At 40.5% G+C, this 11,174-nt stretch overlaps 1 protein-coding gene and 1 long non-coding RNA gene across 4 annotated transcripts in view; both read left to right on the top strand.

Moving 5' to 3' along the window:
- The window catches only part of snx16 (sorting nexin 16), an 11,440-nt gene extending 2,224 nt beyond the window's left edge, over positions 1-9,216 (top strand). Inside the window, exons 3-9 of one of the 3 annotated variants that reach the window (XM_032503939.1) lie at positions 582-668; positions 3,458-3,606; positions 3,821-3,890; positions 4,458-4,594; positions 4,775-4,891; positions 5,784-5,826; positions 8,451-9,216. In XM_032503939.1, the coding sequence (XP_032359830.1) occupies positions 582-668; positions 3,458-3,606; positions 3,821-3,890; positions 4,458-4,594; positions 4,775-4,891; positions 5,784-5,802 (579 nt within the window). In that variant the 3' untranslated portion in view covers positions 5,803-5,826; positions 8,451-9,216. The remainder of the gene's footprint in view (positions 1-581; positions 669-3,457; positions 3,607-3,820; positions 3,891-4,457; positions 4,595-4,774; positions 4,892-5,783; positions 5,827-8,450) is intronic. The other 2 variants (XM_032503938.1, XM_032503937.1) reach the window with 2 other exon arrangements.
- Positions 1-9,904, top strand: part of LOC116672235 (uncharacterized) — a 21,782-nt gene extending 11,878 nt beyond the window's left edge. Inside the window, exon 3 of the long non-coding RNA XR_004327502.1 lies at positions 9,480-9,904. This is a non-coding gene — a long non-coding RNA (uncharacterized LOC116672235). The remainder of the gene's footprint in view (positions 1-9,479) is intronic.
- Positions 9,905-11,174: the final 1,270 nt, after the last annotated feature.

Consider the following 11,174-nt stretch of genomic DNA (forward strand, 5'->3'; position numbering starts at 1 on the left):
ACATGTTCCACCAAAACAAGTTCCTTCCAAGCTTATTTTGCAGCGGCACCACAGCTTTTCTCCGCCCAAGACTATTGTGATTGATTTTTAAAAAATGCCAATAAACCAGAGCAAATATTCCTTCCAGAGCACGTTTTCCTCCCATCCCTGAAAGCAATGTGGAGTAGCCAGACTCCGTTTTGGAGGAGGGTTTGTCAAAACGAGACTAAGCTTTTCATACTACCCTTTTTGAACTTGTGTATCCGTGGCACAACCTTCCAGCTAAGTGTTCTGATTTAAGTTAAGCTATGTTATTCAGCCTACATTGAGATGTAGGTTGGCAGCATGTGAACCTCTTTATCAGTTTTTCTACAGTTATAGTGACAGGACAGCACTTTAACAAAGGGGACAGACATGCTCACTAAGAACAAGCAAACATTATGATGCAAACTAGAGGTAACAATTCTACTGTCAACATTTACTCAGCACATGGACGTGTATATATTGGATACGAATCAGCTAGGAAAAGGCAACAACTCAATACTTTTGGAGTCGGAAACAAGGCTTTAAGATCACCTTTGTGTGTTTTGTCTCTGCTGCAGGTATTTAAGGTCCTGGTCAGGAAGACTCCAGATGAGAGCTGGGTTGTTTTTAGAAGGTACACAGACTTCTCCAGACTCAACGACAAGGTGTGTTTGGGTGTGTTATGTACATATGTTTGTTTGTGTATGCATGTTTTGAATGGAAAACTATGTGCAGTCCCAAATCTCAGCACTATCTAAAGCTTTATTTAGTGATCATCTGCAGACACTGTTTTTGACCATCAAAGTATTGCTTCCAGCATGATTTCTTTTTCTTTTTGAGTGCACTGTGGAAGTGATTAGAGCTACACAAAGAAGCCTTCTGTTCCCAAATAGCCGACATGCCCGAGCCAACTAGGGGAAACCGGTCTCTCATGGTTCTGGGAAGGACAGTTCAGTCACAGCTTACAAAAGGGAAAAATCTTAAGACAAATTTAATTAAAAGATGATGGTTAAAAAGCTGAAACAAACAGAGTTGATCTTTGTAGGCCTACTACTGAAATTCACAATTTAGGAATTTAGACACAGTAACCCCAGGCAAGAAGAATGTAACACAAAATATGGGAACACCCTACATTCAACAAAGACAGAGAGGACAGAGAGGGGGGTGTGGACATGTAATAATATATATCTGGCATAGTATCCTGGACGTCACCCAACATTGCTTTACTCTTTGTTTATGCACATGGCTCAGGGTTCCCAGTGTGTACACAGTATGTGTGAAAGTTTATGCATACAAATTCCAACCCATCTCCGTCTGAGTAAACTGCTGACATCAGTGCAATATTCTGCAAGAGTCAATTATATAGACAGCAATATATATATATACCGAGTCAGAATAAAGAGTCAAGTCAGAAAGTTTCCTCTTGAAATGCACAAAACAAATTTAACTTTACCACCTACAGTACACAGTAAATAGACAGCCCTAGTTATTATTATATAGCAGTGTCTCGTCATGTAGGATTGAGTTTATTTGGAATAATACTTTGAGTTTTCAGGTCAAACATTTCACCTATGGCAGTAGTTTCCGAAGTTGTCTGGTTTGGCAGGCTCCCAGGACTGTGGGAACAGTTCGTGAGGAGAGAGTGCCATACCAATAAGATTTACGTCAGGGTTCTTCAGAGGCATTGGCGCTTGTTGCTGCACAGATACCTTTTAAAAATAGTTTGGTGGAATGATGTGGTTGTTTCTCCTGCTGCGTAGGACACTGAAACACAGTGTCCTGTACACCTTACTTGCTGTTGCGTATACTGTCCATGCTCATGTATTCAATGGGAAAAAGACAGTGGCAAAGACACACCGAGGGGCAGCTGGAGCACAGAGATAAAGGGTTAAAGACCCAGCAAAATAAATGGCAAGCTGATATTTTTTCTTTTTTTTTTTTGTCCACTGAGCTACAGTAGGCCTGACAGCATAAGGGCACCGGCACAGTGCTGAGTTTCCTGTTAAAACAACAATAGAAATATATATATATATATATATATATATTTTTTTTTTTTTAACCAATAAATTCCTATTGTTTAACTCGTATGATTTTCTCCTTCGATAGATATTTCTATGAGCGTTGTTGAAAGGATGCCTGCCAACTAATATTTATTGCCAACGTCTCTGTATTGGTTGTACATTTGACAATAAAGTCCTGAAAGGTGAAACTAGAATCTCGTCTTAGCCAAACTGAGCTAATGTGTCATTTTCAATATATGATCAAATTTTATTGGGAAAAAAGAATATTAGACAAATGTAAAAAAAAATAAGGTAGTTAGGTAGGGATACAGAATAGATGACAGCAGACCTGTTTATTACTTATGTACTTAGAACTGCCGTTACTGTCTAATAATAATAATAATTAATAATAATGACTTTATTCAGGACACAAATGGAAGGTCCATAGTACATTAAAGATGACAACAATTATAAACATAGCAATAAATATACAGTACAATTCATAAAAAATAATAAAATGCAACAACCTTCACCTGTAATATACAAACGGGAGTACCAATGTGTCCACAGTCTAGATGTATACCTGACAGAGCTAAAATCATTGTGGGCTTAAGCTTGTACGACAGGCAATCTAAATATGTATCGATTATGGACATCATATGATAGGGTTTCTTATTAGGGCAGGGCAGATAGGCACACCAACAAACATTTGACTAGCACTGCACTATCTTGGTTGTTTCAGAATCAGTCTCATGCCATCATTATACGTTACATTCAGTCTCTGCATGTTCTTTTTCCACCACAGGGGGGCAGTATATGGTGGTGTACAGAATGCTTTAAAAATGCAACCTTAACATTAGCAGAACACATGCCAAATCTAGAACATTAGCCTGAGCATATATCTTGAGACACTGTCTGTTGATGTCCTTGTCATCTCATAAATCATTAACAATATGATGGCCAAGATATTTAATCTCATCACATACTTTAAGAACAGTACCAGAAAAAAAGAATCAAGAAATACTAATTTCCTGTCTTCTTTACTTCCAACAATCATCATATTGCTGTTATTTGCAATATATTTGATATCAAAATCCACACCTTACTGAGAACAAACCTTCAAAAGTTGTTGTAACCCAGCCCTATGTGGGCAAATGATTACCAAATCATCTGCATACATAGGGTGATTAATGACAGTTTAGCCTATCATACACCCTGTATTGCATTTACATTGTTGTGACAAATCGTCCATATACACATTAAAAAGGAATGGTGACAAAATACCACCCTGATGAACTCCGTTATCAACAACCCCCCCACATGTCTGTACCGTGTTGAGGTTTAAAACCAAATTGTCAGTGGTAAGAATGTACTGTTCCAACCTGTTGAGAAGAATTCTCTCCAACACTTTTCCCGTATAAGAGAGATCTGGTTTTTGCTTGTTTGTGTTCTAGCTGAAGGAGATGTTCCCAGGCTTCCGCCTCTCACTGCCTCCTAAGCGGTGGTTCAAAGACAACTATGACACCGATTTCCTGGAAGACAGACAGTTGGGACTCCAGGCCTTTTTGCAAAACCTTGTTGCACACAAGGACATTGCCAGCTGGTACGTGACATGCAGCTTTTAAATGGAATTATTCAGCCTTTTTGTGTAAACTATGTGCTTTGCAAAATGGTCATCGATAATTCCAGCTTTCTTTTAAAGTATTTTTTGTGTTACAGAGCACACTGGTCTGTTAAAAAGACACACACACACACACACACACACACACACACACACACACACACACTCATGTTACACCATTTGTTCTCCTTGACAGCCTGGCAGTGAGAGAGTTTCTGTGTCTGGATGACCCCCCTGGGCCTTTTGATAGTCTGGAGGAGAGCAGAGTAAGTGTGCATACACATGAAAGTATGTGTGCTCATACACTGAATGCGTGTTAATGCTGCGATCAATACCACTTTAAGAAGGATTCTTGTCATTTTAGTAGTGCCAGGTATTGAACAGTAATACAGTAGCTTTGACCAAGTTTGGTCCAGTTTGATTCTGTAGACTCTTAGAGGGATATTTACTAAGCCTGCTATTGCTGCATCGGGGTCACAGAAGTCCCCAGAAATGGAAAGGTAAAATACATTGCGTGTGTCCGCGTGCGCGCGTGTGTGTGTGTGTGTACTTAAAGTATTGGATGAAGTATCAAAGTGTTGGTACGAAGTAGTAGTTTTCAAGTCACTGCCAAACCACAGATACCATATGGGCACTGTATTTAAGCTTTTAAAATGATACTCAGCCTGACATTTTTACAAGATAAAGTAGCTCAGGCCGGGGTTCCCTTGCATTACACATTACAGCAGGCATGTAAAATAATCTCCTTGATTTGACCTAGACGTGTTCTCAGGCAGCCAACGTTTTTGTTTACACTGTCGGCTCTTCTTTCCTCTGTCCCTGACTCCCTCCAGGCGTTCTGCGAGACTTTGGAGGAGAGCAATTACCGTCTCCAGAAGGAGCTGCTAGAGAAGCAGAAGGAGATCGCCTCCCTGAAGAGGAGGCTGGAGGAGAGGGAGCAAGCCATTCTGCTACTGGAGAAGCATATCAAGTCAGTAGACATGCACAAAAAAGTACAATAAATAGGGGTTAACTGATTACAAACTACAAATTACAAATGGACAGGCCAAGGACAGTAGTAACTGGGGTTCACACACAAGTTCTAAAATAGTAGTTAAATGAGTTGAAGTATAAATTTGTGTCTGTATGCGTGTCTCTGTCTCTGTGTCAGTAGCGAGTGTGTGAGCCCGGAGTCTGTGTGTGATCTGTCAGCTCAGGGCAGTGAGAGCAGTGCAGATGTGGAGTCGTCTGCTGCAGAGGCCGATCAGGATGTGCCTGAGGACACTGGGTAAAAGACACAAACACCACTCACCTCATCGTGAATGATCACCTTCCCACTGTACAAGTTGTTTTTCCTGCCATGAAAATAGGCAGAAGTACATTTTCTCATCGTTTTAAGGAGTGGTTCAAGGGTTAAGTGGCGAACGTGGAATGCTGACATGCACTTGTTTATTTTGGTGTTTAGCTGCTGCTAATGAAACTATTTTAAAGATGATATTAAGCCTTTTAAGTTTTTTTCCTTTTGTGATTTTGTGATTCCTTTTCCTTTGTGATTCTGCATTTGTGATATAGTGAATCAACTGATGGTAGGGGGGAACCAATAATCCTCCACCACCTCTCATCTTAAAACACTAAGCAAATCACATTTTCTTGGATTTATCAGTCTGCTGTCAGCATCCTTTTTTTGCACTGCATTTATTTCTTAATCCTTACCAGAACGTAGTCCCAATTACTACAGACATTACAAATGGTGCTGTATATGTTGTCTTTTTTATGTCTTTTTTTATTACCCATTAATGGCGTACTCAGTGGCTTAGAATCTTTATCCCCATATGATGCCCAGTGTTCCTTTTCAGCAATTTATCCTCTTTGCTGAATATTGGGTTGGGTTATTTCTTATATATATTTATTTATATATGATATGACATAACCCTAAATTTCATGTATTGTAATCCAGGCATGAATGTCAGCCATGCTTTGGTCCTTAGGACACATCAGTCTGATTTGTCCTTTTTAAAGGGAACGTTCCATTGGCGTATACGGCTGTAAAGAAATAAGGGATTTGAAAATGAAAAGTTGATTACCATTATTATTATTATTATTTTCATCGTAGTCCTTTTTTAAAAATGTTTTCCCTTCCTTTCTTGTGTGTTTTTTTTTTTTGCCCTCACATTTCACAGCAGTGCTGCCCCGAACTGAAAAAAGATCCCCATAACATGTGAGGTACTCCACATACCAGCTGAGCAGGCTAACACTATGGCATGCTGTCTTCTTATTTTCTTACTCTCAGTTACATGCATTAACCACTAGGGGTGGGGAAAATGCATCGCGATTCTCAATATTTTTAATTTTTTAAATGTTGATTTTTAGTTAATAGTTACTGTCTCCAGACATGTACAAATTAGAAAGCAGCGACTGAAAGATAAAGGGATAATGGACAATTATCTTTTAGGCAAGAGTGCAGGAAAAAAACACTCAAAAATGGCCAAAAGGAAAAAACATTCTTTGTACATATACACATGATCTAATAAGACATAATACAAATAATTAGGCAAATCACATAAAAGCTGTTCATCTACTTTATCTGCCCACCTCATGTTTCATGTTCTCCACCTTTAAACATGACTGAGCCTCTAACATGGAAGATCACTGTGAGAGAAGGTGACTCAGCATCTTTAGGCTTAAGCATGGAATAACTACACAATAAAAGCCTCAGTAAACTAAACATTTTATTAAAACGTGTTACAAATGATGTATACGTCAAAATCTAACAAACTCTGATTTATATGTATATTTTATTTAAATCACACGTGGAAATACACAAAAAAATTGTCACATTGATAGTCGGTTTAGAATTGAATCGTTTGCCCCTGAATTGGAGTCAGAGATTCCCACCCCTATTAACTAGTGTGCTATAATGGAGGTGGCCTGTTTTTGTGGTATCAGGATGTTAAGGATAGGTTCCTGTTATTTTCAAATCCTGTCTTGAAGGGTAATTTCGTTTGTGTTTTTAACCCTGGACCCTATGTCCCCATGCATGTGTGTCTAATAGACTGATATGAACAAGGAGCTTTTGAATTTGGTCCAGTATTGAGGGATAACGCAGTGACTGGCCGTCGCAAACGGAGCTGCAATGTAACCTAATAGGGTCATTGTGCAGCCTTGATTTTTGTCCACTGGCTCAGATTGTTATTAAAAGTGTTGGACAACATTGTCAATTTCATGAGGTGACATCTCTGGAGAGTGGAACACGAGTCAGGAGAAAAGCATTCTGGGAGTCTGTTGTTTCGGAGTAGGCTACAGAAATGATAGGCCTGTGTTATCTAAAAGATTTGAAGTACCATGGCTCAATATTTATTTCGAGAATGGGGGGGGGTCATTTTAATTCGATGGCCGCCCGTATTCATTTGAACCAGGGTATATGGACGAAGAGCGAACGAGGGAGAGGAAGAGAGAGAGAGAGAGAGAGAGAGAGGGTGGAGGAGGGTGGAGGAGGGTGAAGCAGCTGCTGCGATAATGTGTCCACCTCAGCTGCGAAGGGACACATGTCCTTCCCTTCCCTACCGTGTATTATATTAAACATAACCTGTACATATCACAAGTACTCAAGCCTATAAATAAATTATAATATGAGATCTAAAATGTTGTCAGACACACAAAACACACATCCGTCTATTAGACACAATGCATGAGAAATGGGGTCCAGGTTGTAAAAACCCCAAATGACCCTTTAATACAATGCTCACTTGCCCATACAGGCAGGTAATTGTTGCTGTAATAGTTTCTCCTGTCTGTACGCATGATGTGAGTATTGTATTAAGATTTACTTAAAAAATGTATGTACAGTCAGGCTGTTTATCAAGGTTGGGGTCAGTTCACTTTCAGTGCACCTAATTCAGGAAAAGATCTTATCTTCTCTTACACAAAGCCACATCTCCTTGAACTACGGTGGCCTAATGGACACAAACCTTAAAAGACGGGTGTTTGAACTCCAGAGGCTTGAGGGTTCTTGTTATTTATAAGAACAGGGTCAAGTGAATTACTGTGTATTATTTGCACCTTTTGAATTGATCGTCCTGAAAATGATTGGTCCCCAACCGTGGTGTGTCTTCATTGTTCTGTCACTGTCAACCTTTTTGCTCTTCTGCACCATACTGTATGTGACTAACATGCTGTTAGCGCCTCTCTTTCACGTGGTGATGTGTGCACACTACGTGGGAATTGCAGGTTGTTGGATTTCAGGTCTTCCTCCCTTCTCTCCCCATCTGGTATCTTGACACACAGGGGAAATCCCATAAATCAGCCCCAAACTGAATTGGGTCACATCAACCATCTGTTTAAAAGTCTGAAAACTACTTAGACACAATAATCCATAGCACTGAATCTTAAAAAAGAGAATGGCAGGCAGTAATGTGTTCAACAAAAACTGTTGAACGACTAGTTATTGATAGTAATAAATCAGGAGATTTGGATCTCAGCTAGTCCCAATTTCTGAGTCCTGGTCCCGGATACAACTTTCTCCCCTATCTGTCATGCAGAGTGAGAGGGGAGAGAGGTAAAACCTGTCTTCCTGTTGTGTTTTCTGTTGACCTGTATCTGTGACTTGCTGGTGTGTTGTGGCATTAATAACATGTCCCTACAGTATGTGTCTCCTTTCACATGAATGGCTCACAAGTTGGGCATTATTATTATTATTAATTCCTCTAATGTGCATTTCCTCTTGGATCTTCTCAGTCTGTCTGGCTTCATGTTGTCTGTGGTGTACAGCTCTCACAATGCATTCATTTTTGATTTAAAAGAGTCATTTGCTTAATGTCTTTCCTTTGCTGTCGCCTCCCTCTCTCTAGTGGCAGGTGTGAGGTCCAACCGGTGCGATCCTCTGCCTGTTGGTGTGGACCGTCACTCAGCAGCTCTCCTCCGCTCATCCAGGTCACTCAGCTTTACCACTAGAAGCTGGATCAATAGCAAGAAATGCTGTAATTCCATACTCTTTGTTTTTTTTCTGCCTTTTCTTTTGATCGTACCATTCCCTGCTTCCACCACAACTCCCATTTTCCCTTTCCACCTTCCAGACTGAAGCTGCTGTTTCACCTTCCGGTCTTGCAGTTGGATCGGAAGCAGACTATATCTCAAGATCTGCTTATAAATTAGAAGGGAACAGCCTGACTGCCCATATTTCCCCCTATACAATGGGTCATGGGATACTTTATCTGGCCCATGCAAAACACTTCATTCTGAAGACCTCACACATCTTGTGCAAGATAAGAACTATATCTGGAATTACATGGCTACACTTCTTAAAACCTTAAACCAAGTTGATCTGTCTTAAACGGTGTGGGGATTTCTCAGTCCTCCTCGTTCACTTTTAAACCGCGTATCGCGGCCGCCTGACTGGATTGATTTGATCATGCGGTCACAAAGCCAAAGTCTGGCATCTTGACCAAAAATATAAAATAACTTGAAGACATTCACAATTGTGACAATCTGAAGAAAAGCCGAACCATCACTTCCTGCAGACGCGCATTGCCTCATCACTTGTGACAAAAATAGAGAAACCACACCCTCGTGGCTATAGAACTGTAAAAATTAAAAAAAAAAAAAAAGTCTGGATGACAACTTTCTGTTCCACTACTTCCATGGCGTTGCTTTGTACTGCTGTTGACTCTAATTGAAGCTACAGAGACAGGCCTCGATGGACATCATTGTTTTCACTTTCAGTCACACTTAGTGTGCATCGCTTAGCCTAGATTTCCTCATGTTTTAGTGCCATGTGTGTATTGTGGTGAACTAAATTCTTGTGAGACACCATACAATTTGTAATGCACTCCACTAAGAGAGAGCAAAGGCAATGTGACCTATTGTTGCTGTTTGAGAAGTGTGATGTGTAATTTCCTGACACATGCATCAGTTTGCTTTTACATATTAACTATGCCAATTGAAGTAAAGTCCATACATATTTACAGCCTTATACCTCTTCTGGCCCCTTACCTCTTAATAGCGTTTGGACTGGGCCTGCACTTCTACCAGTTTCCTCAAGGTCTACCTAAATACTGTAATGTGGGTATAATTTAAGGATCAGATCAGCCATTTTACAAAAAGAACAAAACATTTTTCCATATACCTTTTTACTAGTGTGTGGCCATTCCGATAGTTTTGGGTTTATCTGCTCACAATTTTAAAATATCCATTTTGAATATGTTTGCTTCTCTCTTAATACAATTAAGGTGAATAGAATTTAGTTTGTGGTGCTCAAAGTATTGGAAGTGATGTATGAAAAAAAAAAACAATAATCCACAGGCACGAAAGATATCTACTGAAGAATAATCTCTTTACAGGGCCATCCCGAGGTAACATCCTGAGTAACTGTGACCTCCATTGTTCTGTAGAAGCAGATATTTCAGAGCCAGATATCTCAAAATCTCTCAGAACTAACCTTTTAAGAAACTCAATCATTTATTCATTTTAGCATTAAACCTAAGCTTCAGTCAAGGGATGCAGGAAAAAGCCCCTCATTATATCACAGTGGTGCTAGTCCATATCCTCGACATTTTATTTCGGGGATTGCTCCGGTGTCTCAGGAAATTTGGCCGAATGCAAGTTGTGCAATGTCTGTGACCTTCCACTTTCTTTGTGTTGGATTCATGAGGACCATGGTTACCTGGTCCTCAGGTCTCTGCAGGGTAAATCCAGACAGCTAGCTAGACTATCTGTCCAATCTGAGGACTATGGTTACCTGGTCCTCAGGTCTCTGCAGGGTAAATCCGACAGCTAGCTAAACTATCTGTCCAATTGAGGACTATGGTACCTGGTCCTCAGATCTCTGCAGGGTAAATCCAGACAGCTGGCTAGACTATCTGTCCAATCTGAGGACTTGGTTACCTGGTCCTCAATCTCTGCAGGGTAAATCCAGACAGCTAGCTAGACTATCTGTCCATCTGTGGACTATGGTTACCTGGTCCTCAGATCTCTGCAGGGTAAATCCAGACAGCTAGCTAGACTATCTGTCCAATCTGGGATGGTTACCTGGTCCTCAGATCTCTGCAGGGTAAATCCAGACACTAGCTAGACTACTGTCCAATCTGAGGACTATGGTTACCTGGTCCTCCGATCTCTGCAGGGTAAATCCGACGCTAGCGTAGACTATCTGTCCAATCTGAGTTTTCTGTTGCACAACTAAAACATCTTTAAACGTACACATGTTCCACCAAAACAACTTCCTTCCTGAGGCTATTTACCATGACGATTGTCTGGCAAAGCGAGACTACCGTGGTGCTAATTTACCTGAAACCTAGTCTTGCACTGCCAGACGTTCCTCCACAGCGCTGTGGGGGAGGGTCAGGCTAGTCCACACAGCATTCCCGGGATGGGGGGAAAAACGTGTTCTGGTTTATTGGCATTTCTTTAAACCAATCACAATCTTAATGGGCGGTGCTAAGCACCAGGAAAAGCCATGGTGCCGCTGCAAAAATAGTCTCAGGAAGAAACTTGTTTTGGTGGAACGTGTATGTTCAAAAGTAGTTTTAGTCGTCAACAGAAAACTCAGATTGGACAGATCGTCTAGCTAGCTGTCT

This window comes from Etheostoma spectabile, chromosome 22 (genome assembly GCF_008692095.1).
Source record: "Etheostoma spectabile isolate EspeVRDwgs_2016 chromosome 22, UIUC_Espe_1.0, whole genome shotgun sequence".
NCBI lineage: Eukaryota > Metazoa > Chordata > Actinopteri > Perciformes > Percidae > Etheostoma > Etheostoma spectabile.